General features: G+C 38.2%; 2 protein-coding genes, 1 long non-coding RNA gene and 1 other non-coding gene across 10 annotated transcripts; 2 read left to right on the forward strand and 2 right to left on the reverse strand.

The window, feature by feature from the left end:
- Positions 1-1,571: 1,571 nt before the first annotated feature.
- On the forward strand, positions 1,572-9,612 carry LOC147859259 (mitogen-activated protein kinase kinase kinase YODA-like). The gene is made up of 12 exons (XM_087325296.1): positions 1,572-1,973; positions 2,037-3,046; positions 3,276-3,905; positions 3,990-4,077; positions 4,203-4,265; positions 4,355-4,515; positions 4,681-4,756; positions 4,988-5,047; positions 7,307-7,417; positions 7,711-7,917; positions 8,435-8,523; positions 8,624-9,612. Exons 2-12 carry the CDS (start codon positions 2,475-2,477, stop codon positions 9,135-9,137), a joined length of 2,571 nt encoding a protein of 856 aa, XP_087181422.1. The 5' UTR covers positions 1,572-1,973; positions 2,037-2,474; the 3' UTR covers positions 9,138-9,612.
- Positions 9,613-10,809: 1,197 nt separating this feature from the next.
- Positions 10,810-10,881, reverse strand: TRNAW-CCA (transfer RNA tryptophan (anticodon CCA)). The gene has a single exon. It is a non-coding gene; the product is annotated as a tRNA-Trp (tRNA).
- A 742-nt stretch (positions 10,882-11,623) lies between these two features.
- On the reverse strand, positions 11,624-27,380 carry LOC147859261 (calmodulin-binding receptor-like cytoplasmic kinase 2). 7 transcript variants are annotated; one of them, XM_087325299.1, is made up of 8 exons: positions 27,266-27,380; positions 26,460-26,608; positions 26,119-26,342; positions 14,906-15,074; positions 14,466-14,555; positions 13,565-13,863; positions 12,531-12,750; positions 11,624-11,996 (listed from the first exon to the last, which is right to left on the reverse strand). In XM_087325299.1, the coding sequence occupies exons 2-7, from the start codon at positions 26,542-26,544 to the stop codon at positions 12,544-12,546; spliced, it is 1,074 nt and encodes a 357-aa protein (XP_087181425.1). In that variant the 5' UTR covers positions 26,545-26,608; positions 27,266-27,380; the 3' UTR covers positions 11,624-11,996; positions 12,531-12,543. The 7 variants fall into 7 exon arrangements, with proteins under 7 accessions (XP_087181425.1, XP_087181429.1, XP_087181428.1 ...); XM_087325303.1 differs by having other exon boundaries at positions 26,460-26,581; positions 27,266-27,352; XM_087325302.1 differs by having other exon boundaries at positions 26,460-26,593; positions 27,266-27,334.
- LOC147859262 (uncharacterized) lies at positions 18,253-19,265 on the forward strand. Its single transcript, XR_015530310.1, has 2 exons — positions 18,253-18,390; positions 19,162-19,265. It is a non-coding gene; the product is annotated as an uncharacterized LOC147859262 (long non-coding RNA).
- Positions 27,381-27,654: the final 274 nt, after the last annotated feature.

Below are 27,654 nucleotides of genomic sequence, written 5' to 3' on the forward strand. Positions count from 1 at the left end.
TTCTTTCTTCGATGACAGCCATCCGCTTGACTCTACTTCCAACTTTCCTGAGGTAAAAATGAAAAAATAGGGTTCTTGTGTGTGGAAATGACAAAATTTCTTAATTTATGTGCCTACAAATTTGCATCTTCAACTCTTTTCCATAGCTACAAGCATACAAGAGTGCTTCAAATAAATCATAAAATAAGAGTTATTATATCCTCTTGATTAGCCTATCACAATATGCAATTGATCAATAAAATCATTTATCAACATGCAGCCAAGAACTAGGCGACAAAGGTTATTTTTAATTCTTTCTTAGAGGATTCTTTTTCACTCCATGCTCAACATAATTGACGTTTTTTTATTGAATCTCAAAGACAACAATTTTTAAACCAAAAAAAAAAAATACAAAATTCTTACCATGTCACTTGTATACATTTTGATGAGATTAACTTTGAAGCATTGCAGTATTGTACATTTTTCTCTAACAATATAACAATATTAGTCTCTTTGGTCTACTAGCATATTGGCATCGACTTTTTTTAATTACATGCATTTCTTACATGAATTTGTTTTTGCCTATAATCATTCTAATACAACTCTATGTAGTCAATAAGCATCAGGATAAGCTATATGTGTTGCCAATTGAAGATATCAATGAACATTTTGATATTGGTCTATGTGGCTTTGATAACCATTATGATATGAGTCAACGTAGGACAGAAGCATGATCAGAATATGTTCGAATGTTAATCTGTTGCACTCGATTGTCGAAATCAAAATTGGCATGAGCAACATGCAACATCAATCAAACACACTCTCCCTATTATAAAAGCATTTCTTACATACCTTCTTTTTTAGATTATATGTTTTCCGATAATATGGGTCAAATGTAGCCGCAAGCATTTTGATTTATCGATACAAGGAGCCAAGTTGCAAGCAACAAATCTATGATGTTTATGTTGGTTTGTAAGGCATTCTCGCACATATATCGGGTCGACACATCTCCCTCTCTTTTTTGTTTCGCAATTGGATTTGTATCTATCTATATGTACATACATCATCACACAGTACACACACAACTCTGATCTAATTATACCAAGATAATTCTGGGACCCGCCTTCGGTACGATCCAATGATCCAATGATCATCCAATGAGAGTGTGCCTCATGGACCAAGTCCAAGTCATGAGTCATGAGTCATGAATCTTAACATGATAGACATGACTAGGGACCCTCTCTCTCTCTCTCTTTCTGTAGTATCTACCAAATTGGGGGTGTTCTGTTCTTATGGGCTTGCTTTTACTCTGTTTCTACTCCCTTCTAAGTTCTGACTCCTCAAAGTTGAACTAAAAATGGTAACCATCCATCATCCATGGAATGGAAAGAGTGAATGAAGGAAGATTCTTTTTCCTGTTTCTGCTCACCTTTTTTTGTTTTGTTTTGAGTCTCAGAATTATTCACTTCGGACATGAGAAGCTTCTCTGTCTCTTGCCTTTCACTTCGTTTGTGTTCTTTGTTCTTAGCTCTGTTCCATCCATTCTCTCTCTACCCCCCTCCCCCTCCCCCCCCCATTAGTAGCTTAAAGCTTTATTATCTTGAATTCTGACGAATACCCATCATAGATCGCATCTTGCTTTTTGTTGGGTTCTCTTCATTTTGGCCCTTTTTTTTGTTCCCTTTTTTGTTCCTTCAGTTCTGCAGAACAGACAGAGCAGAAACAAAAAAAGAAGAAGATCTACTCATCATCTCTTGCAGACTATACATATCCATCAGATTACAGGTGAAACCCTACATGTCTTTTGTCCTTTTTCACACATTCTCTTGTTATATATAGGAACCAGGTCTGTGCTCTCTCTTTCTCTCTGTGAAAAGTTACCACAATTCAATATTGAGCTTGGGACCTTATGTACACATCCATGGAAGCTTCATACTAATGTTTATGCAAAAGTAGTCTAAGATCACTTAAAGTGAAAATACCCACAATTGAACGTGGACCATACTTACACATCCATGGAAGGTTAATCCTCCTGTTGATGCATAAATCATATGAAGTGGACATAATTTATCATCATGTTGATGGGGAAATTTGAGATCATTTAATAAAGAAGAAAGAGGATAGCTCAAACGATCTAGAATTGAATTCGAGACCTTAGCGTGAAATCCATGACAGCATCATTTTTGCCTTGATTCATAAATTGGAGATCATATAAAGTGAAAATCCTTGGGCTCTTTTGCACATTGTTCTTGGAACTATGTCTGGTAATGATTCAGGAATAACATAACAAATATCTAGCTCAGAAGTCTTTGGATTTTGAAGCACACTGTAAAAACTACTTTATTGGCAACAATTCTCCGGCAATGAGATAGTTTTCTTCAGAGGGGCAGAAAGCGGCATCAATCAAGCTCAGAATCTTAAGGTGATCGTTGTGTTTTAGGGTTTTTCTCAGCTTTTGCCTTTTCCACATACGGTGGTAAAAGACCATCTTAGGGATGCCGACATTTCCTTTCTTCTTTAAGCGGAATAAGGACTCGAAGAAGAAAACAAATAGTGCTAAACTTGAAGATTCATCCCTAAGCAGCAATGACAGGTCAAACCAGAAGACTGAGCGTGTCAATTCATCTCTACATGGCTCCCCGAGATTAGAAGGGTTTGGAAACAATAGGGTTTCAAGGTACCCAGACAATGAGGATAATTTCAATGTATGGCGAAACTCTGATCATTCTGTTAAGGTAAACTCTGGAATACCATGGATCTCTCAATCACCATGTGCTTCAAATACAGTTTCGAGAACCCCAAGTAATCTTGATACATTTTTGCCTTTACCACTCCCTCCCGTCGATAAGAAGTCATTGGTGCAGCGTAATGAAAAACAGCATTTTCCACTTCCTTCCTCACGGTCACGCCCTATGGAGAACAGGAATCCTGAAGGTGGTGCATCGGGGTACCTTACAGATTCTGCTTCGAGTGATTGCTCATCAGAAAGTGGTGGCCATGAGTTTCCTTCTTCTTCTTACAGGAGGGTGTTTTCAGAAGTGGATGTGTTAAAGTCATACCACTCCGAGTAAGAGAACCTCCTATTCTTTCTGTTTTCATTTTTTAGTTTGTGTCAGTTTGTCAGATATTGTTAAGCCCTGAGCCAATTAGTGAAACGATGATCAAAGTTTTTTCCTTGTGCCAAAGGAACTTTTGCATATATGTTTTTGTTTTCGACAAAGCCATTGAACTTGTCAATTTTTTAATTGTCTTTGCTGAAAGTTGAACCGTTTTATCTAATTTTTTTTGTTACATAGAGAGTCCCAAAGGTTTCCAGCACATGTTTCCATGCAATCTACATTGTCTCCAAGAGTTGATGGGGGGAGCCCTGTTTCAGCTGCTGCTTCACAAAGGGTAGCATTCAGAAATGGACAAGTGGATGGCCGTGGACTGCACATTCACATACATGTGAATGGTAGTGCTTCAAACAGCACTTTCTCAAGTCCAGTTCTAAGTCCACAAAAGATGGGCCCTTCAGAACAACAACCATGGCCTTGGAATCCTACTACTAGTCATTTACAACAAGCCTCTAGTCCTGCATCAGGTCATAATTCTGGTCATAATTCAATTTCAAGTGATTTCCCGATGCAACAAAGAAGACAAAGTTCAGATTTGAGTCCAATCTCACAAAGCCGAGCTGTCTCTCCTCGCCATCATTTATCTAATGGAATGGGATATGATTCGTCATCATGGACAGACGCACATCCATTGCCCCGACCACCCACATCGGGTACAACTACTGCTTCTCCTTCAGCTCCTCTTTCACCCCGCTCTTCTCCAGCACCTCTCTGGAATTCAAGTGAGCAGGGAACCTCGGCCGGGAAATGGCAGAAGGGGCGTTTGTTAGGAAGTGGTTCTTTTGGCAAAGTCTACAAAGGAATCCATAGGTGATAGCTATGTTATAGTTGAGTTGGACAAGTAAGATGACTCATGCACAAAAGCTTAAGAAAACAATGTTAAAATTTTGACAGTGAAACTGGAGAATTTTGTGCCATAAAAGAAGTGGAGTCAATAGGAGATGACCCAAAGGCAAAAGAATCAGCCAAGCAACTAAATCAGGTGATAATTGAGATTTTTTGAGGTATCTTTATAACAAAACATTGTTTATAACGCTTCTTTTTTGTAATAATATGGTGGTGGTCTTGATTGAGAATTTATTTTCATGTTTGTAATGTCACTTACAGGAGATTATATTTTTGAGTTCTCTCCGCCATCCTAATATTGTACAATACAAAGGGAGTGAGATGGTAATAGTTTTTGGAATCTTTTTATTTTATTTATATAATTTTTAGCATGTTTTGTGGTATCCTTAAATGCTGTAAATTGCATCTCTTAGATAGGGAAAAGTCTGTATATATACTTGGAACTTGTTTCTGGAGGGTCAATATACAAACTCTACCAAGAATTCAAGAAATTTGAAGAGCCAGTTATACGACGCTACACTCGTCAGATTCTGCAAGGACTTCAGTTTCTGCACAGCATGAACACAGTTCATAGGTAAGTAGTTTTAACTTATATCAGATACGATGTAACCATGTATGCTGACTTGTAATCTTTTGTGTATCGTCTATTTACAAGTATTTTGAATAGTTGAATATCATACATTGTGATCCATCTATCTCTATGTGTTTCTGGAATTGACCACATCCTTGTCTTAAATAGGGATATCAAGGGGGCAAATATTCTTGTGGACCAAGAGGGAACAGTAAAATTGGCAGACTTTGGCATGGCTAAACATGTAAATGTCTTCTTGATGATGTTATTCTTAAACATTATGAAAATTGATAGCATCGATGATGTACAGAAGACTTCTGAATGATAAATGCATACATTATTGCATACATGATAAAAATTGATAGCATCGATGATGATGAGTTAAATAATAGTATGGAACTTAGGTTATTCAATGGTTATGCAATTTATATCAGAGTTTCATTTGGCCATGACATCTTGTCTGGACTGTTCGCAGATAAAAGATCGGGGAACCCCGTTATCTTTCAAGGGGAGTCCTTATTGGATGGCTCCAGAGGTATGCTAATATCTGAATATTCAATAATTATCTGTTTTATGAAATCATTCATAATAGTTCCCTTTATATTTATATTCTATTCTGTCTTATGATGCTTTAAGTATGCTGTTTGTGTTCACACAATCCATTAGGTTCATTATTTCTTTGTATTGAAACAATCTCTCACATACCTTAGGTTTTGTTTGCTAAGTGCTTTGAAAATTTTCACGCTGTTTTTCGTCTATTTTTGAAAGATATTTATGCAAATTGATAAACTGAGTTCTGGCTGTGGAAATGTCTATAACTGCTGGCTGTGCAGCTAAGATCTTTGAAGACATAGCTGGAGCAGGCATGGTCATTATAGACGTGACAACTAATAGAATATAATGGTACCACTGGGTGAACATTTTTGCTTTTCATCAGAAATGTATACATCAAGAGGGCCTGGAAAAAATGAAGCAAGAAAGAAGTTTGAAGATCATGTATGAAGGAACTTGACAAATAAGCAACTTATCAAGCTTAGGTGACAATTATCGAGACAGATCAAATAATTATTGGAGTGTGTCATCTCAAGTACACAGACAGCTTCGCAACAACTGCAAGTGTAGTTGATGAAAAGAGCAACATAATGGAACATCAATTTACCACAATAATCTATCTGAATCATGAAATCGTAGACTTTTGACTCTGAACCTTCTCTGATTTATTTCGAGCAGTGTCAAACACTTGGAATCATTGTTGCCAAGGCCGCTCATATGGCCATGCGTATCATTTAATGCAATCCAGCCAAAGATTTGCTTTCTAAGGTACTAGAATACTCAATGAAGAAAGAGACCCGGTTATTCTCTAAATCTGACTTGGAACCAATATATACCAGTAAGAACTTCTGTTTGAATAATTTGACTTTAGTCAATTGTTGTACCAGTTGAGTATTGTGTCTTATACTTTTCTCAACTGTCTTAGCCTCAAATCCCCAGTTCAATAGTCTTAACTCCAATACATTGCTCTTTACACGCATGGCTAAAACTGAAGCAAATACTCTGAAATAGGAACACACAAGTTTTTGACCATCATATGCCTCAAAAGGTTTCTTCTTATGCAAGATTTAGGTGGTGGCCTATTCTGGATATACATTATTGTGCAACATGCACCTGATGAAGATATTTGTGTGAGGGGTGTAATCATGTATGCTCCAACATAGCTAGCTCATCATGTCCACATAGTGCCGACATTCTTTCTCTAGTAAGGAGAGCCGCTCTAGAGGCATATACTCCAACATTGTAGTGCGAAAGAGAATTACATTGGTATGTGTGGGTGTCAATCAGGAGATTTATGAGATGATCGATGAAGATATATTCTTAACTTAGAAGCATACATAGAATAACCTTAAGCAAAATAGATGAAAAGTAAATGGAATTGTTGTATATTATTTAGATTGAAGTTACGCCCCCCCCCTCCTCTTAATAACCCACATTTATGGGTTTATGTACGGCTAGCCATTGTGGGATTGGTGGGCACATGGTGCAACCTGGCACTTATGTCTTTGCAAAGATCATATAGACCAGATTTGATGTATCTGCACATGGCTTTCCTATGAAACCTTTTATATATCCCAAGGCTCTACCTACTCAAACCCAAGGCAACTGAAGTGGCACAAGGTTCAGACAATGGAGAGAGAGGAGGAGGAGATCTCCATTCATTTCTACTACTGTTGCCACTGCTCCTGATGGCCATGTTAGGACTAGCCTCTTAGGGCAGGGTAGGTTGGGGCTAGAGCAGTGGCTCCATTCTCCATGATGCAGCCTTTTGATTGGCGTGAATCAAATGCCATTCTCATGGATGTGATCAGTTGGATACCATCTGAGGCTGCATCCATGAAATTAGTAGTCAGAATTTTCTTCTTACCTGACTGTTTGCCTCAAGGACGTCAGAAACAAAAAAATGTTTGGTACTGTCCAATGATAGTGTTACAATTCTGTATACAGGAGGTTCAACTGTATTTATTTCAGCCTAAGTGTATGCCATTGACTTTTAATTGAAGGTATGTAGTACAGAGCAAGTTCTTATTGCTTTTATCCAACTCATCTTTCTACTTAACCAATTTTCTAAAGATTCTCTTGATTTTCTTTAGATGTGCATAAAACTTCTTAGATGCATTATTTAAAATGTGTCACTCTCATCATATATCTAAGGATAGTATACGGATTTGTCTTAATATATGTTTGATTTACTTGAATTCTCCTGTTTGTGCTGATGCTTCAGTGCTGGGAATTATTACAGGTAATCATGCAGAAAAACACAGGGTATGAATATGCAGTTGACATTTGGAGTCTGGGATGTACTGTTATTGAGATGGTGACTGGAAAACCTCCATGGAGTGAATATGAAGGGGTAAGTGATATTTTAATGTGGAAATCATCTGCAGTTGAGTGTTGCCATATACATCTACTAAGCTTTTTACCTGCTTTCTTGTATCATTTCCAGTCTGCAACTGTTATTAGACTGTCTTAATATCTCTTTGCACTATTTTTTTGTTATATCTATCTATCTATATTGTTATTGTACTATTTTGTATACTGTTGTTTGGTTGCTCAGAGAATCGTTTATAGTAGTAGCACTGTCACAAGAGGTAAAATGCATGTGTAAAACTGTTGTATTGATTTATTTGTTCCTAATTGATTCAGGTTGCAGCCATGTTTAAGGTTACAAGGGCAGAGACCCCTCCAATACCTGATGGCATCTCCCCTGAAGGTCAATCCTTTATAAGACTTTGCTTGCAAAAGAATCCTGCGGACCGACCTTCTGCAGCTGCATTGCTTGAACATCCCTTTGTTCAGATCGCAAATGATGTTGTTGAGTGCATACATGCAATGGTCACTCCGGATTCCCAAGTAAGTCTTTTATTGTCTCAACATATCCTTTTCAAGGTGTCCAAAAAGTCCTAATAGGATTATAATATGTAAATGAACCCATAAGTTCATGGGAACTGATCCAAGAAGGCATGTGTTCGCATGCAAAAGCACTATGTACATCTACATAAAAAATGCCACATTTAGGCATAGCATGTCAAACATTTAAGATGTTTGAGGCAAGGACACAAAGGAACGTGATCACTACGGGATTGATCATTGCCCAGTGCGTCGTCAGCCCGATGATTCAACCACATGATGATGTTCCTACATGTTTTTATTCGATATATAGATTTTAGACCTCCACTTTGGGGGACATGTAGTGTTGATGCAAATATAATCAATTAAATACAAATGTCCATACCTTCCTTTTCATATCTACTCCTACTTCAAGGCTTACATGCATGTGCACATAAAGCACAATAATTCTCTATGTATATTGCTTCAAAAAATGACTCTATCCCTTTTGGTGTTCTAACTTCGCACTGATATGGAACAGGATGTAGGAGAAAGGAGCATGCTGTATGAAACAGAGGGTAGCTCAAAAGGATCCAGAAGGAATATCAGTCATGGACCATGGAATGCAAGGTAATCAAGCTGTTTCTGTTATGTTTCTATAAAAGATCTAGAAGTATCAAATTCGAGTGCATAAATATAATGATACTTTTTTATTAACTAACTTGTGCAGTGATTCATCCTACACTGCTACTCGATCTGGAATGTTCCCATCCATTAGTGCCCCTGTTTCACCAAAATCCTCAAATCAGCCTTTTGGGGGTTTACTATCTGGTTTTGCAACACCTCCAATAGGTGGTTTAGGGTTTGATTTATCAAGTGGCCATGGAAATAACTCCAACCTATCCCATCGATCCCGACAAACATCGTATGGAGGAAGACATAACATCTCTTCAGGTTTCCATGTAACAGTTAACAACTCAGATTCTTCTCAATGGCAATTTGTTTCTAAGAACCAAACAATGCCGTCACGGAATTATGATTGTTATGCTACAACACCGAGAGAATCACGGATGGAATATGTTCGCAAGGCGAGTGGAGGAGCTCTTGAAAATATGGATGAACGACTAACACATGAGTTGCTTGAGAGATCACCTCATGTTCACAGCCAAAGATACAGTAATCGGCCATGTTCAATAGGCTTGAGACCAATAAACCGTGCGAATAGCCATGATTTTTATTCGTGAAAGACTGATTTTGAGTAAGATTGGCTTCATCATATTGCTCCTACAACAACTGTATACATAGTTGAAAGTGTATAAGATCAACATTTCGGGAAGTGGAAATATTACTACCGGTGTTTACAGTTGAATGACACCGAATGTCTCCTCTGCGTCTTTGACAAGCAATGACTGGAAGGAGAATACACCCTGAATGGCGAGCAAAATCCCCATGTATTTTTTCTAGTGCAGATTGTATATTGAATCCATTAATGACATGTGAGATCTTCTGTGTTAATGCACAGGTTGTATTGTAACATTCACTATAGACAAGATAAAAGAACAAATCCTAGAATATTCAAACCTGGCAAGTTGATCCAGAAGTGCTGAATTATCATGTAATGATTACGATCCTTTGTAATATGAGAATAATGATTTTACAAGAAGAAGAGATAGTCACATTCATTCTCTCTCATGAATATGAATTTCTTTTTTCTTTCTCTCTCATAGATGTATTATTTTGCATTTTTAGTTTAAAAACCTGGTAAGGCTACCAAAATATAAGATACTGCGGTATCTTTGTTGTAAACCAACAGTGATCAGCTTGCACGCAAAGTTAACAAGAAAGGCGGGGAACGTACATGCAAAATTAACAAGTAATGCTCCACCACCACAGTCGAGCTTTATATTCTTTTGATACCTTTTCAAGCATCTAGTAGTCCTCATCAATCAACCTATGTGAAACACCATTTGTCTTCTTCACCCCGAGGCATGTATTTGTTCCCCCGAGTGCCAATCCACAATGGTTCATCTGAATTAATTGTGGGAACATCTTGTGCAATTATTGGATGCACCCACTTTTGTCAAGCAGAAGATTAGGGAGGGAAAGAGTCCTAAGCAGTACAATGGGCATGTCAAGGCACACAATCAAAATCAATGGTTGAGAGAATTGCTAAACATCCCATTGAATTATAATCTTCCTTTTGGCCACCGGGATATTAAGTAACAAGATGCACGTGCATTGCCATGATGTGAACAAATGTTTCCTGTCACTCTCTATCACAGACACCATATTGTAAACTTTGTCCAAGATTGAAGATTGGGGGCACCATGTGCTTTGCTAATATTGAGCATACAACAAACTTGCAGTACACGTTGATCCTCACGCAGTCATGAGAATGCCGGGCTGTGGATCATATATGCTGGTCATATCCATTGCTCGACTGATGCTTTCCTTTTGGGCATGGCAAGAAAGAACAAAAGGATGGATCATGGGCGATCCGATGTGCAATTATGTTGTTTCCAGAGGTTACAACTAAGTTAATCATAGTTCGCCACATTCTGATAAAATGGAAAGGAAAAGGAGGAGAGGGGCTCAGTAAATCAACACCTTTTTGGAACTTATTGAAATATCTTTTATTACCTCATGGAATCCATTTGTTGGATAGCAGAATAACGAGCGATGAGCTGAAACCTTAGGTAGAGATGATAGAGAGGAATATATATTACAGGTTTGATCAACAAAGTACGCAACAGCAAATTAGAAAATGATATCAGATTTACTTAAAGCAGTATATATAACAGGTTTGATCAACAAAGTAAGCAACAGCAAAATTTAGAAAATTAGATCAGATTTAGTTGACTTTAAGACATTGAAAGTCTGTTAAAAGAAACAAAAAACAATTTAATTCATAGATTCTGAACCCGACGTGAATCGAACACGCAACCTTCTGATCTGGAGTCAGACGCGCTACCATTGCGCCACGGATCCACTTGATGCAATTGAACATCTTCAGAGTATAATATACTAGTTAAAATATTACTATACGCAATAAACAAAAAAGTAAATTGTAAAACATAAAACCATCTACGCATCAAGAAAATTGTTGTGCAGGATGGGTGACAATGTGCTATATTTCTACTAACTATAAATAAATAAACGAAAACACGGACATTCCTTTCCTAATTCCACTAGAATTACTTTGATACGTTTCTCTACAAAAAAGACTTCCAATTTCAATGGCCAACATACGTCCCCATCCATGCAGTAAAAAGTAAAGCATAAGTGGTGTCCCATTGGCTAATATCAACTTTAAAAATTGAAAAATGAGGGCAATTCCCACATGAGGGAGCATTTCACGAAAGTTTCATCATAATTGTCAGGATTTATAGTTAGCGCATCATCAATTTTTATGCCCAAAATTTCAAATTTCTGTTGGCAAATTTACATCAAGTTCCAAGGATTGGAGAGCCAATATAGAAATACAATTCCATCCATTTAGTTCCCTCTGTGGTAGCTATTTGATGTTTCTTGCAATCCACAACCTTTGAAATACATGCATGAGCAGGAGCACGATGCTCTCTCACAAACATAGCCTACATTTCTTAAAATTCACAGCTCAATTTTGTCCCTAAAAATTGAAACTAAACTAACTCTGGAATAACACTACTTCAATACAATGAGCCAAATGATCTAATGCTCCAGAAAATTATACGTTGTATAATGATCCAGATTTATAAAATAAGAATATCTTAATCAATTCATATTCGTGTGTGAAATTACAATCATGGTGACACATGCTTTGAATTATTGTTTAATAATCAATGTAATAAATCAAAACGAAAAGATTTCACCAGGGTTCCTGTCCAATCCATATCAGTTTGCATCATTAAACCACAATCATGGCATAATACATTTGGACCAGCTATCATGTCAGTTTCCAATCCAAAATAATGGTAATATATCAAAACAACTCCAATCTTTCTTGCGGCACCTGTTATTCATATGTATATCCTATCCGCTGCATAAACCATTACCCAAATATTGTTAGGTTTATTGTCCCGTAAGTTTCCTTCTTTGATCTTGATGAGTGTACACTTGGTCTCCTGCACAGAAATATAAAACAAAAAATATATAGCTTATTCAAACATTTGGATAAGATTACTTTGAATGTGCATAGTCTACAGATATATTACCTTAAGATTACCTACAATAGTATCTCTTAACACCCACTATAGACATAGTTGATTGTTTAGATAATAAAGTTTGAACTGTCTTAGATTATCATTAATTACACAACGGCCTACAACAATTAATGAAACTAGAAACACAAAAGAAAACATGTCCTTTAAAATGAGTACAATAATTTTGATTTACATACAAAAACATATTTGGTTTTGGTCGTCTTTTCTCTATATGTTTTTCGTCTAAAAGTATCACTATCATATATAACTAGAGACTGGTAATCTAAAGAAACGTGAAAGAATATTTAAGAGCATAAGTCAAAATGAAAATGCACATAATCTATCCTAGGAGCTTATATGTTGAAATTCAATGGACGATTACCAGCAAAAAAAGCTGACAAAAAGACTGCCTTTCCAAAAATAATCATGTTTTTGCATAACGAAACTCACACTAACCGATTGATGTTATTTAATGAATAGGGATTTTGAAGTCTTTTCGAACCCTCCAAAGGTACTCTGCTGCTTCCTTCATATGTGGTCGATCATGTTTCGTTGGTGCAGAGCATTTAAATGCCAACTGAAATATCCTTTCAGCCACAGTTAGATTCACTTCAGATTGTTCCAATCGAGGGTCCAAAAGACTCGCAATGTCACCCTCCTGGAACTTCATATATGCCTGCATAAAACAGATATGTCGATAAACCCATCAGATATGTCAACTTAAGCTCTTTCCAGACTATGGCAGACAAAAATGCATATACTTTGGATGTAGCCTGAGGCTCCTTCCACATAACAGATGAAATTGCATAACTTTGGATGTCAATTTAGGCTATACTATGACAGACGCGATTACATCACTTCAGTTGTCAATCTAGACCCTTTCCATACTATGGCCGATGAAATTAGGCCCTTTCCACTTAATGGTGGATGAAATTGTATCACTTTGGATGCCAACTTAGGTTATTTCCATACTATGGCAGTAGACATTGCATGACTTTGGATCTCAACTTACGCTCTTTTCACACTGGTGAAAAAAAATGTATTGCTTCTGTGAGCTCCTTCATGCACAAGAAAACTTTTTGGTGCCCAACATTTCCCCAACACCAGTAATGAGTATTTGTACTATCTCTCATCTCTCTTTTCTTCTTAGACATTATCTATCACTCACAATTGAACATTGGACATTACATTTTCTTGCATTGATCTTCAAGATGAAAAATCAGTATAAGCTGTTAATCATTGCCGGGTTTCATTGGCCATTGAGGCATTAATGTCTTTCTTTGAAGTTCATCCTTTCTTTCTTTCGCCTGGTTCAAGACAAACCCAAGAAAAGAAGGAAATGCCGTTTCTTCAAAAACCTAAGTGAATGGTTTATTTTGAAATACAACCAACTATGGTTGGATTGACTACATTTTCCCCCTCTACCATAGTGCAAAAATAGACTTAAATACACAACAATGTTATTTAACTTGAGAATATAGAGAACTAACCCATCGTACGGTAATCTTTTCATCAGTAACCTTATTGTGTTCAATCGGCTTTCTTCCAGTCAATAGCTCAACCAGTAGTACGCCAAAAGCAAATACATCTGATTTGGGAGTCAGTTTGTAGGTTCTGAAGTATTCTGGATCTAAATACCCAGGTGTTCCTTTCACTTGTGTAACAACATGTGTGGACTCAGGGTCTAGAGAACCAGCTCTAGAGAATCCAAAATCTGATACTTTTGCCCGAAGATTATCCGCTAAAAGTATATTTGAGGATTTAATATCTCTGTGGATGATTGGTTGTTCTGTCCAAAAAGGAGAAAAATAGATAAGATGATCAGACAACGACATAAATAGTCAAAAAGATCAAAATACCCCTTGATTCTCGAAAATGTACTACTACAAAGGGGCATTATTGTAATTTTTTAAAAACAACGGCCATTCTATCAAATAAGCTAATCATTAGGTTGTTTTCGCTAAAAAATCTTAAAAAGTATTTGACTGCCATATACAGATTTCACACATCCCCGTTAAATTAGGATTTGAAGATACTTTATTCGAAGGAAGTCTAGTTCACACACTCTAAGGGATGCAAAAGCATTGCTACTAATGTATAAATCATAATGCTATCTGGTTATATGATATCCATTCACAAAAGCTAGCAAAATTTGGGCCATTTGATGCCTTCACTGCAATTCCAAATTCTATGAATGCAGTCATACTAGTTTTTCCCTCAATATGATACAACCTCTTGTATACGTTGTTCATTTGATAGAAAATGCATTTTTCAAGAAATCAGGTGTAGCATTTTGTTGCAAGAGTCTAGATGAGTGCCTTTATAGGCTCAGAAAACTCCAAAAGTTATTTAATTGAGATGAATTAGCTTATCATGCAATCAAACACCAACCTGCATAAACGTGGAGGTATGTCAGAGCATGGGAAACATCAATTGCAATATCCAAGCGAGTAAACAAATCCAAAACCACCCCAAATTCACCTACATCCAGAAACAGGACAATTAAAATACAACTACTTAATGCATATCTTAATAAGCATAAACGATTAGTGTGAGCATGTAAAAACACCCATAAGAAGAAAGTAAACAAACATAAACACATATTTGCATCACTGATGACCAAGAATCTACAGCCTAGTTACTGGTGTATGGGTATGAAAGAACGAAAAGTTGAGTTTCTAGCAGTACTGAATCAAAAGGAAAAGAACATGAACATACAATTGAAAATCGATGTGGGTTATCAGGAAAATTGTAACTCTTAACAAAAATATAATCGATTTGAAATACCTGATAAAAAGGGCACTTATTAAAGCACAACATACAGCACTCACAATCAAGATGTTGCCGAAGATTTCCATTTGGCACATACTCTTCCACTAGAATCAGTTCATTGCCTTCCTCTATGTAGCCAATCAATTTCACAAGGCATAGATGATCTATTTTCGCCATAATGTTAACTTCGCTTTGGAATTGTGCGGTCATTCGTGCTTCAATCAAATCCTGCACCAAACTTATCCAATCACTATGCATTAGAAAGTGCATGCTGTGCAAATGTACTGAATGGATTCTAAACTCCAACACACTAAAGGAAATTGGCAATGCTAGAAATAAGAAAGCTTTATTAATGTCTTTTAAGAGGCTAAGTTGCCTATAAGGCCAAACAAGAGATGCAACTTAAAACCTATTGTCCTCTTTGGGAACAAACCAAAATAAATATATCTAAACATGGGGTACTAAAGAATCTAGATATTCCAGAACTTAAGATTCTAAACTTAGATAGACTAAAACTTCTGCTTTTAAAAAGAATCTCTAGCATGACCTCCTCCAAGATGGAGAGATATCCGAAACGAGGGATAATGGCTTATTGTCGATGAGAAGGGCAATGAGGCCATGGTCCAAATGCTCACGGTCTATATGTGTGGCACATTGCTATTGTGTGATCGATTATAACCTCGGAGTGCCTTGGTTGAGATCCCTCTTCTGTAGTCCTTGATTGACTTGTAGCACAAGGAGTAACGGAACATAAGAAAGCCGTGATTGCACAGTTGATGAGCTGTTGTAGTTGTATTATTGTTGTTGTCCTAGAACAAATTCTCCCTTGGGGAACTACAATTGCAATTTGCTACTTTCCATGTGCCTACTTGAGGTTCACACCTCACAAAGAATCATTGTATCTACAATTATATGATGATATCATAAGATTTGCTACTATGGGGGGCATAACACTATTAGAAGACATCAATGCATGATTAAGGATGAACAAAGAACTATGTTTGACACCAACAAGGCTGGTTATGGAAAAGTTATGGCAGAAGTGGTTGGTCTAAAGCCAAAATATGTGTGATGTAATGAAATATGGCAAACACTTTCTAGCCTTGGGAAGTGCGCATGGATTTGTGATATATAATGGATTGTCACAATATATAATGGACCAGATGCTTTGACATGTCGGAACCCAAAAGGAGCTGCACGCACAGACGATTACCTGATAGGATCTTCATCTACTATATCTGAAATAACAGAGTTCATTATATATGGTAGACCTATTGGCTTGGCAGCAGAACATGCATATATATGCTTTGTGGTGAAGGGTGGATGTAAAAGGAATGTATATGCTAAGAAGGAGAGTGAGCTGGCTAAGTACTAATTTACTTGAGAGACAATGGATGTGTATAGTTGTGGAGTATATGATGGCATGCTAGATTTAGATCCTTTCAACCCCTAGAATAAGTTACACAAGGACTATCAAAGTCATTGCATAAAGCTGCCAAAAATGCCTTTCCCCACAATGGCCAATGCTCCCAAACTTGGTAGAGTCATACAAAATAGTTGGTATGATGAGAAATGTTGTGAAACAAGGAGATGCCCACAACGCAAAGTAACTCGGGGTATTTATACACAAACAAGCAAGAGCAACCTTACAACAATTCGTGGGGAAGAAGAAGACATTGCATTTAACTAAACTTGAAGATAATTTGTATCGCTTGTTTCTAGGACACAAAAGTAAAAGAGCATGTAAACTACCACACAAGTGACCTTACCTCAGGAGTGACATGAATATGCAAAGGTACTATATGATATCCTAGGGCAGCCTCCACTTCCCCACCCACATGGCTCACGCCCAGATGAATCTACCTTTTTTACTCCACAAAATGTAAGAAATGCCATATATCAGTTACAACTTGGGAAGGCCCAGGATCCTGATGGATTGATAGGTGTGCACTTTACTTTGCTCCCATTGCTAGCAAACATCTTTAATAGAGCTATGTGTGAAGGTTTCCCTACTAGATAGACAGAACATACAATTGTGCCAATCCTCAAAAGTGGAGATCCCATGATGCCAAGCAGCTATAGGACAATCATGTTTGGCCATAACTTGGATAAACTATATGGCTCGATCCTAGAGTCAGAATTGAGTATATGGACAGAGAAAAATGGCTGCCATTCAGCTGGACAGCAGGCTTTCGGAAAGGGTTCTGAACTTTGGATCACATATTGACCTCCGAGCCCTTATCGAGGAGTGTAGAGCCCATAATGAGGGGATTTATTGATGCTCTGTGAATTTCCGAAAAGACTTTAAAATTGTGGCACGCGCTCGGCTTATGCAATAGCAGAAGCCCTCGGTGTGCCTGTAGATATGCAATGGGGAATCTATGCACTGTCTGAATCTGTGTCAGGAAAAATGCTGTCTCCCAATGGTTTGTGAGAGGCTGTGGCTAGCACAAGTGGAATAAAACAAGGATGCCAACTATCACTCATTCTCTTCAGTCTCTATAGAGATGAGGTATCACATTACATCATAAAGAAATTTGGGGGTTTGGAAGCATGCTTAGTGGGTATAGCTATACAAATATTACTATATGCTAATGATATTGTGCTGATTTCTGACTCTCCAGAGGGACTACAAAGATATTTGAAGGCCTTAAAAGTATTTTGTTGGGACACAGGTTTGTTGACAAACATGGATAAAACTAAAGTAATGGAGTTTAACCCACTCAAGCATGGGTAACAAGATTAGAAGGAGAATTCTTCTTGGGAGAGGAAAAGTGGCCTGCACACGCTCCTAAACATACCTAGGAGTAACATTTACAAGGCCTAGGTTCTCCTTACAGAAGGCTGCTTGTGTCAGACTTTCTCATGGATATTCAGCCCTTGGTGCTCTCAAAAGACAATGTGCACATTTGCAGTTCCAAGAGCCACGGACTAAATGTTGCCATTCAATACGCTTGACACACCAAGTTTTCTCTATGGAGTGGAAACCTAGGTACCGAGTCTTAACAAGGCAAATAACTGGAAAGATTTAGAGACCTTTCATGTGAATGATTGCATGATAAGGAGCAAAGCAACAGTGCCCCATGATATAATTCGAGCAAAGATGGAGGCATCATTCTGATCAGTGACCAATATCCATCAACTTTGTGAGATACCTAAACCAAGGTACTCAAAGTTGGCACTTGTGTCATCAAAACAACTTGCTAAACATAGATATTCATTGTTGATATCCTGAAACACAACAATAATTTGAGTCACTTGGCATTAACATAAATGCACTATCCTGACTCCAATATAGCTTGGATTGTCCCCATCTAAGCATGCAAAGTAGAAAAGAATAGAGTGATCTGAACTGATATTACCAATTTGGAAAACAAAATAAAATGGATCAGCCCCACATCTCCTTGTAGAAAGACAGCCCACTATAAGACCATCTTATATGGACATCAGTGGATACATTCATCATCAGGCCCTCTTATATGGACATACATCTATCAAATGCATTGTGCAATGTAATAGGGCAGTGGCTAACTTCTTCACATCAGTTAAAGATTGAGGTATGTAGATATGCACTAATATCTCTAGAGAATTTGCCAATTGTGTAATCATGGAGTGGAATCTGAAGAGCACTATGTTTGTCATTGTGTTATATTTTATGAAATAAGGGGGAGAGATCATTGCCTCTTTAAGCAAGACTTCAGTCCACTATGCAAGGTAATGGAATATGAGGACCAACAGTGTTTGGGGCTTTTCTTGCTAGAGCTGAAGAGATAAAGAGAGAAGTTGTTGATGGACAACACAGCCACATAACCTCATAAACAAAGAATGATCATTGTTTCCTTTAGCCTCATCAATCCTACTCATGCTATAATCAATCAAGGGCTACACAAATGGGATCCCAAGTAGCAGAAGGGGTTACAATAGGTCGAGCAAAAGCAACTTATCGTAGGCCCTGGCCTCATCGACCACAATCTCACCACCGATTTTAGAATCATGACAATATCTACAATATGATCTTGGAAGATAAATTCTCTAATCAAGTAACGGTATACCAATTTCAAAATCATACTTTTTATAGGGTTTGGCCTTACAAATGGAAAACACTCGTAAAGGGGCCACAAAGTCCAAGAGTACGATTGATAATGAGCCAAAATCACCGACGACTCTCAATCTCAATGCAACAACTTCAAACATGAAGGAAGCATTGCTTATGACTCATTTACTTTCTTTACAAGAAACCATAAACAAGCAAAATGAAGGGATTAGGACATCCAAGCGGGAGAATGTGAAACTACAAGCTTTGTTGTTGAGATAGGGATTCTTAAGAAAATGGTTGCACAGCCTGAATATGAGGTTAGAGAATGTAAGTAAGCTTGGTTGGAAACAAATGCGCATTTCAACAAGATTGAGTTAAATAAAGCATTAAAGGAGGAAAAAATGGACATAATGAAGTAGGATGTGACTAAAAAAATGACAAAGTCATGGGCCAATGTATGTGGAGGTGATGTTTTCTCTATCTTGCCTATCATGCATGTGATAAATCAAGGAAAGAATGTGAAAAGTATAAATACGCAAGATTTGAAAGAAATTGGACAACAATCAATGAATTTTTCATCCATGGGATCAAAGAGAAGAGTTTGGAAACACCTGTATCACTTGGAATGGTCATCGGAGAATTATTTTGTATGTATTATGGCATGTCAAATATGAACATGCATGGGGTTCATTGAGCTGGGATATTTGTTTGGGAGAAAGTCCTATTGTATACACAATGGACAATAATATAACGACAAGATTGTACTAAAAAATAGTTGGCTGTACCTCAAAGGTACATAATACTTTGTGAGTGAAGATTGTACCATTTCACAATAAAATGCCTGTCGTAATGCATAAGAAGAAAATGGAAAAGTACGGTTAAGGGTGTCTTCGAAGATTGAAAAAAATAGACAAATAGGGACACATGAACCAAGGGACTGTTGGAGGGTGGCAGCTCCAGCCCTGCACTCTCTTTCATATTTATTATCTTTGTACTACATTCTCTCTTTTCTCAGATTCTTCTCTCTCTAGAATCTGCAACTCTTTAAATGCCTTCTCTCTCTAGAATCTGCAATGCTTTAAATGCCTTTTCTCTCTTCTACCTTTTCCAAGATATTCCTAGTTTTTTGTACCTGTTTGGTAGTACAAGAGTCACTTAACTACCAAACAGCCATTTCACCCACATTCCCCAATTTTGTATAAATAGGCTATACCAGCCTCTTTTGTATAAGTTTTCATTTTCTTTTTTGCTACTTAAAACAAGCTCTATTCCTTGGCTGTGTCTCTACTCTTTGCAACCATTTTTTCTACTGCTGTCTAACAGCCTTCTCACAGCTTGGCTGTGCCTATTTTGTTTTAAGTCGTCCGCTGCTGCTATTAACAGCTTTTCTCACATGGTATCAGAGCAGTGAGGTCTCCATATCCTCAGCCTGATTTTTTTTTGCCAAAGAGCACACAGACCTATCTTCTTTTATCCCTCCCTCCCAACCCTACAGAGGAGGCTCTTCTGTTTTCTTTTCCCCTTATCTGAGCCTCACCTAGCATCTAGGGAGAAGTAGAAAGACCCTGAGTATCTACTTACAACTGCTGTAAATTGTCCAGCTGTAGCTCAAGAGGAGGATATCCATGGCCTCACATGCCACCATTGTTTCATCAACCATTCCCCAACTCCCCAAAGAATCCATCTTGGATGGGAACAATTACTTGGATTGGGAGCTACAAATAAAGACCTTGCTACAATACCATCGTTTATGGAATGTAGTCAATGGTAGTGACAAGAAACCACCAGTAACTTCATCCTCTTCAACCAAATCAGTTGCTGGCTCATCTAACGCTGAGATTGAAGCTTGGCTAGATAAGGATTCTCGTGCTCATGCTTTCCTCATGTTTAATATTAAACCGAGCATTGCTCGTCAATTTCAAGATAAAGATGACGAGACAGCCAATGAACTATGGACAGCCATCAAAAGGAGGTATCATCGAGCTAATCATGCTCAAATGATAGCTATTGAAAGCCAACTAGCAAATCTCAAGATTCATGACACTCCCAACATCATGGATCAAATAACGGAATTTGTCACTCTCCAAAAGGAACTAGTTTCTTTGGGAAGCAAGTCCACTGAAGTTGAGTTTGTGCATCGTCTAATGATAAAGTTGCCTGAGTCATTCTCAGCCTTTTGTGACACCATTTCTCTTCTTCCCAACACACCTGACATGAATACATTTCTTGGTATGCTACAAGATAGGGCAACAAGGAAGAAAAGTGCTCAAACTTCCAATGAGACGCTTCTACATGCGACAAGTAAAGGCAAGTGGAAGCAAAATGGTAACTCCTACAACAAACCCAATCCAAGACCGCCAAACAACCCAGCTTACAAGGAGCTCACTTGTCATTATTGTGGCTACAAAGGTCACATTCAGCCAGATTGTCGGAAAAAGAAAAGGGACAATGCTAAGAACTCTTCTTCTACCAGAAATCAACCTACACCGAAATCCAACTCGGCCCACTCAGCCAAAGAAACAGTTTTCCTTGGCATTGAGGAACATACTTCACATTTGGCTGGACCAACTACTTCAACCATCGATGAGTGGTTAGTAGATAGTGGTGCCACTTCACACATGACCTATGACAAATCCATTTTGCATGATGTGAAGCCTAGCTCTTCCCAAATCTCTATAGGAGATGCCTCAAGCATTGAGGCTTCATGTGTGGGTAATGTGGTTCTTGACAATTCTTCAAGTGAAGAACCTGTCGTTCTTCAAGATGTGCTACATGTGCCTCGCATCTCTACCAACCTACTTTCGGTTTACAAAATCACCATGCAAGGTTATGGAGTCTACTTTGATAGCTCAGTTTTGGAAGTGATTGACACCAACAGCCTACAAATTGTAGCTAGTGGCACACAAGAAGGGGGTTTATATCGCCTAAAAAGCTCCCATAGCCCCTTGGAAAACTCCAAATCTCATCTTCTTCATCTTCTTCAAGGCTCTCATGCCTTGGTGGCACAAGAAGATCCCACGTTGTGGCATGCTAGGTTTGGTCATCTCAACTATGATTCTCTTCAAAAGCTCTCCTCCTCCCAACTAGTTGAGGGTCTTCCTATTTTCAAATCTCCCAATACCCCATGTATTGCTTGTCTTCATGGCAAGCAACATCGAGAGCCTTTCCCTCATGAAGCCACTCACCGAGCAACATCTATCTTGGAGTTAGTGCACATGGATCTTTGTGGTCCCATGAAAACCACTACTCTTGGTGGTGCACGCTACTTCATGCTTATAATTGATGACTTCTCCCGCAAGGTTTGGGTTTATTTTCTTGTAGAAAAATCCCAAGCCTTCGCAAAATTTCAAGAATGGGTAGCTCTCGTGGAGAACGAGACATCGAAGAAAGTTCGAAAGATCAGGTCAGACAATGGTGGAGAGTTTATCTCCAAAGCTTTCGACCATTTCTGCTCTCAACGAGGCATTGCTCGCCAATTTTCTACACCCAATACTCCTCAACAAAATGGAGTCGTGGAAAGGAAGAACCGGACAGTCCAAGAGATGGCTCGTACGATGCTATCTCAATCTGATCTTCCTCTCTCGTTTTGGGGTGAAGCTGTCAACACAGCAGTCTACATCATCAACTGCTGCCCAACAAAAGCAGTTGCTAGAATGACGCCTGAAGAAGCATTTACAGGTGTAAAGCCCTCAGTATCTCATTTTAAAGTCTTTGGTTGTGATGCTTATGTTCACATTTCAGATCATAAAAGGACGAAATTTGAGTCCAAAACCAAGAAATGCAAATTTCTTGGTTACAGCACACAATCTAAAGCATACAGGTTATGGGATTTAGAGTCAAAGTCCCTAGTCATATCTAGGGATGTTCATTTTGTGGAGTCTCAGCCGGATGACTCTAGGATTTTACCTGAGTTCATGGTTGAAATCCAAGCTCCTCCGGAATCTCCTATTTTAGACGAAGATGTCTCATCTTCAAGCCTCCCATCTCCTCCTACTCAATCTCTAACTTCGCCAACAATTCAAACCTCTCCCTCAACCCCACTTGTTTCCACTCCCTCTACAAACCAGCTTCCACCACTTCCCAAGTGGCTTCAAGCCACCATTCGTGATTCTCATCTCTCCGATGCTGAACTTCATGAGTATACATCTGGTTCTCGAACACGTAAGTCACAACGGCCTCTTCACTCATGCAACTTTGCCTTATTGTGCACTGTTGTGCAATCAAAAGAACCCACAACAGCAAAAGAGGCCCTTGTTCTTCCAAAGTGGAAAGCAGCAATGGAAGTTGAACTTGATTCCATTGAGCGGAATCATACATGGGAGCTGGTCCCACGGCCTCCACATCGACAAGTCATTGGATTGAAATGGATTTTCAAGACCAAATACCATGCTGATGGTACTTTGGATAAGCACAAGGCACGTTTAGTGGCAAAAGGCTACTCACAAGTTGAAGGAGTGGATTATGAGGAAACTTTTGCTCCAACAGCAAGGTACACATCTATTCGATGTGCGCTTGCACTTGCTGCTCACAACAAATGGGCCATTTTTCAAATGGATGTCAAGTCAGCCTTCCTTAATGGTGACTTGAAAGAGGAGGTTTATGTTGAACAGCCTCCAGGTTTCGAGATTTTAGAGCAGAAAAACATGGTCTACAAGTTACACAAAGCCTTGTATGGCTTAAAGCAAGCTCCCAAAGCTTGGCATGACAAAATTGATAGCTTCTTTCTTTCTCTTGGGTTTCAAAACTGTAATGCTGACAGCAATTTCTATGTTTTTTCCCAAGATAATTTGCTTTGCTTGATCATATTATATGTTGACGACCTTCTAATTACAGGGTCCCTTGCATCTAAAATCGAGGAGGTCCGCGCTGACCTCAAAACAACCTTTGAAATGACTGATCTAGGACTTCTCCATTATTTCATAGGTATGGAGGTCTATCAATCACATGGTGGTATCTTTCTCAGCCAACATAGGTATCTCAGGCAGCTCCTTGAGACCTATAGCATGACAAATTGCAAGCCACTCTCCTGTCCAATGGATCCAAACTCAAAGCTATCTCGTGAAGACGATTCTCCCATATTTGAGGATATCACGAAATATAGGAGATTAATCGGGTCCCTTCTTCACTTAACTTATACCAGGCCTGATTTGTCCTATAGCGTGAGTATTCTCAGCCAATTCTCAACTGCTCCAAGACAAAGTCATTGGCAAGCAGCTATTCGAGTTCTTCGGTATTTGGCCAACACACTCGACTATGGTCTATCTTTTAGAGGCGGCATTGAGCTTGTTGGCTACTCAGATGCTGATTGGGCAGGTGATATTGATTCTAGAAGGTCCACATCTGGCTATTGTTTTATGTTAGGTTCAGGTTTGATTTCTTGGAAATCGAAGAAGCAAAACTCAGTTTCTACTTCATCGACGGAAGCTGAATATCGCGCCTACTTGGATACTTGCTGTGAGTTGCTATGGTTGATGCAATTGTTTTCTCACATTGGTGTTTTGCAAACCTCTCCTATTGCAGTTTTCACCGACAGCCAAAGTGCACGTGCCTTGGCACATAGCTCAGCATTTCATGGTAGAACAAAACACATCGAAGTGCACTACCATTTTGTTCGTGACTTAGTGAAATCACAAGTCATCAACTTGGCATATTGCCCTACTCAAGAAAATGTGGCTGATTTATTTACTAAGCCACTTCCAAGGCAAGCCATTGATCAGCTCCTTGATCGACTCAATGTTGGACTGCCGTTCTGGAGCTGAGAGGAGGTGTTGGAGGGTGGCAGCTCCAGCCCTGCACTCTCTTTCATATTTATTATCTTTGTACTACATTCTCTCTTTTCTCAGATTCTTCTCTCTCTAGAATCTGCAACTCTTTAAATGCCTTCTCTCTCTAGAATCTGCAATGCTTTAAATGCCTTTTCTCTCTTCTACCTTTTCCAAGATATTCCTAGTTTTTTGTACCTGTTTGGTAGTACAAGAGTCACTTAACTACCAAACAGCCATTTCACCCACATTCCCCAATTTTGTATAAATAGGCTATACCAGCCTCTTTTGTATAAGTTTTCATTTTCTTTTTTGCTACTTAAAACAAGCTCTATTCCTTGGCTGTGTCTCTACTCTTTGCAACCATTTTTTCTACTGCTGTCTAACAGCCTTCTCACAGCTTGGCTGTGCCTATTTTGTTTTAAGTCTTCCGCTGCTGCTATTAACAGCTTTTCTCACAGGGACTAGCTCATCTTTTACTATATTATCTTCTTGGAATTGCAATGGATACCCATGGAATGCAAGAATTGGCATAGAGTTGATCAATCAAATGGATATTATACTTCTTGCACAAACTTGGGAGCATGATAATCAAAGAATTCAAGTTTTAGAAACCTATAATATACACTCTTTGATCAGGATGAAAAGTCCAAGACATTGAAGAGGACAAGGAGGGATGACACGTTTGACTATGATGGAATTGGAGAAATATGTGTCGATCATAAGAAATAAACATGAATGCAAAAAATAGAAAATTTGGCTAACATGCCTACTTTTTGTAGTTGCATGCTACATTCCTCCCCAAGATTATAAATTTTAATCTTATTTGGATAGATATATAAAACCTTTGCTAAGGGGGAAGTTATTGTCTTTGGTGACATGAATGCTCATATAAGAAGTTTGTATACTTGATGCACAACAATCTTTCATGCCATAAATTTCGAGAATACAAGAGAGATTTCTCTCTCTCTCTCTCTCTCTCTCTCTCTCTCTCTCTCTCTCTCTCTCTCTCTCTCTCTCTCTCGGTAAAATCATACAATTATATCACTAAATGAGTATTATCTTCCAATTGAGCAATGCAAAAGAAGCAATTGCATGTTGGCTAGTTCAAGTCACTTTAGAACTAATGCCAAAGGCAAACCCTCAATCAAAACTCTCCAAATGAAGGCATTCACTACAACTGATGATTTAGAATGGCAACTACTTTTTAACATTTGCCACGATCCATAATCAGAGTTATGTGTTTTCCATTCTTGCTCAGCCTTTTAGAGGACCGGAGAGACTTAGCGGAGCAATGATACGAGAGATTAGAAGTTATTGTTAAAAAGAATGTTCGACCCCGTAAACACCAATCAACCCATTGTTGCTCTTCTATTTGTAGAGGTAAAGAACCTTGCATCAATGTGAAGACCTCTCCCCCCCCCCACCCCCCCCTCCCCAATTGAAGATATTCCTTTTAAATATGTGAACATACCTTTTTTCCACGCTTGATAGCCACAATATTTCCATCATTTAGTGTACCTTTGTAGATAACACCAAATCCACCTTCACCAATTTTATTAGATATAGAGAAATTTGATGTTGCCCTATTGAGCTCTGCCATTGTAAAAGTCTTGGCTCCCCCAGATAAAGCTTCCTTAGGGAGAAATTGTGAGTGAGATGAAGTAGAATGCACATTTGTGGATGGTTTGGTGCTACCTGAATTCTCAGAACAGAAAAATCTATCATTAGTTCAAAATTCATGAGAGAACATGTCATGATATATTTCTTTCAATATTGAGAAATGTTTCAATTTATAATGTGACCTTAACTCACATTCATTATTATTTTGCTGATCAGCTCCTGTCTTCACAAAATACCATGGGAAAAGACACGAAATCACGTCGACAAATGATGACATAATGAAGCTTTATTTTGTCGAAGAATACGCATTCATACTGTTGTGATATCTTTTTACCATCATGCTTCATAAAATAAACAAATATACTATAGCAACTGCTTTGATGTCATATCTTCTAGAAACAAGTGGAATGTTAAACAAACAAAAAATGCTTTTTTACTACTAAATAGTACTGATTAGTGATTAGATCATGTAGTTTAATAATCAGTAAGTCATGAAGAAACCCGAGATAATAGACATAATTAGCAAAGTACGAAAATCCCCTACATATACAACTCATTATATGAATTCCAAAAAAAACATTTGCATCATTATTTAGTTGAAATGAATAGATTCACTAGTTTAGAGCTAATAACCAAAAAAAAACAAATCCATCTATATTCATTATATGGATTCAGAAAAGCATTTGACATATTTTTTAGTCCAAACGAATAGAATCATCAGTTCAAGATATCAAACAATATGATCCCACAAAACATCTAATAGTACTCATTCTATGGATTCAGAAAAGTAGCTGATATCATTTTTGGCGTTGAATCAGTTCGAAATTTCCTTATCGATCGAAAGTGAAACGCAAGAATTTATATCACAAACAGTGGATGGAGAATATTCTACTTATGACACATAAAAATAACAACAACAACAACACCACTAATACAATTTAAACGAGAGAGAGAGAGAGAGAGAGAGAGAGAGATGTGGAGTTTCTGTCGAGCAGTACCTGGTCTTGTAATGGCGTTTCAAGAGAAAGAGAATGACACCTCTTCGGGCGACATCAAAGCGTGCTTTCTTTTACAAACAGAATCAAAAAGAAAGAAAGAAAAGCAAAAGACAAAAGCAACACGGCCTGCTGCCTGCATTCAATGGAGGAGGAGGAGGAGCTGGAATGTATGACCAAGTCAAGGCTTTTGCATTCACACTGAAATGTCATAAGAGGGTGGTCATGTCTCGTGAATCGCCTGTCCGATCACTCACCTCAACTGTGAGACCATCTGCCAGACCATCAGAACATGAACACCATGTCTCAGGCTTTGCTTTCACACTGAAACGTCATAAGAGGGCCATGCCTCGTGAATTGCCTGTCCCACCACTCGCTCAACCATGACGACA

This window comes from Azolla caroliniana, unplaced genomic scaffold (genome assembly GCF_043228905.1).
Source record: "Azolla caroliniana isolate FFs.n. ecotype wild unplaced genomic scaffold, voAzoCaro1.0.p SCAF_10, whole genome shotgun sequence".
Classification (NCBI taxonomy): Eukaryota; Viridiplantae; Streptophyta; class Polypodiopsida; order Salviniales; family Salviniaceae; genus Azolla; species Azolla caroliniana.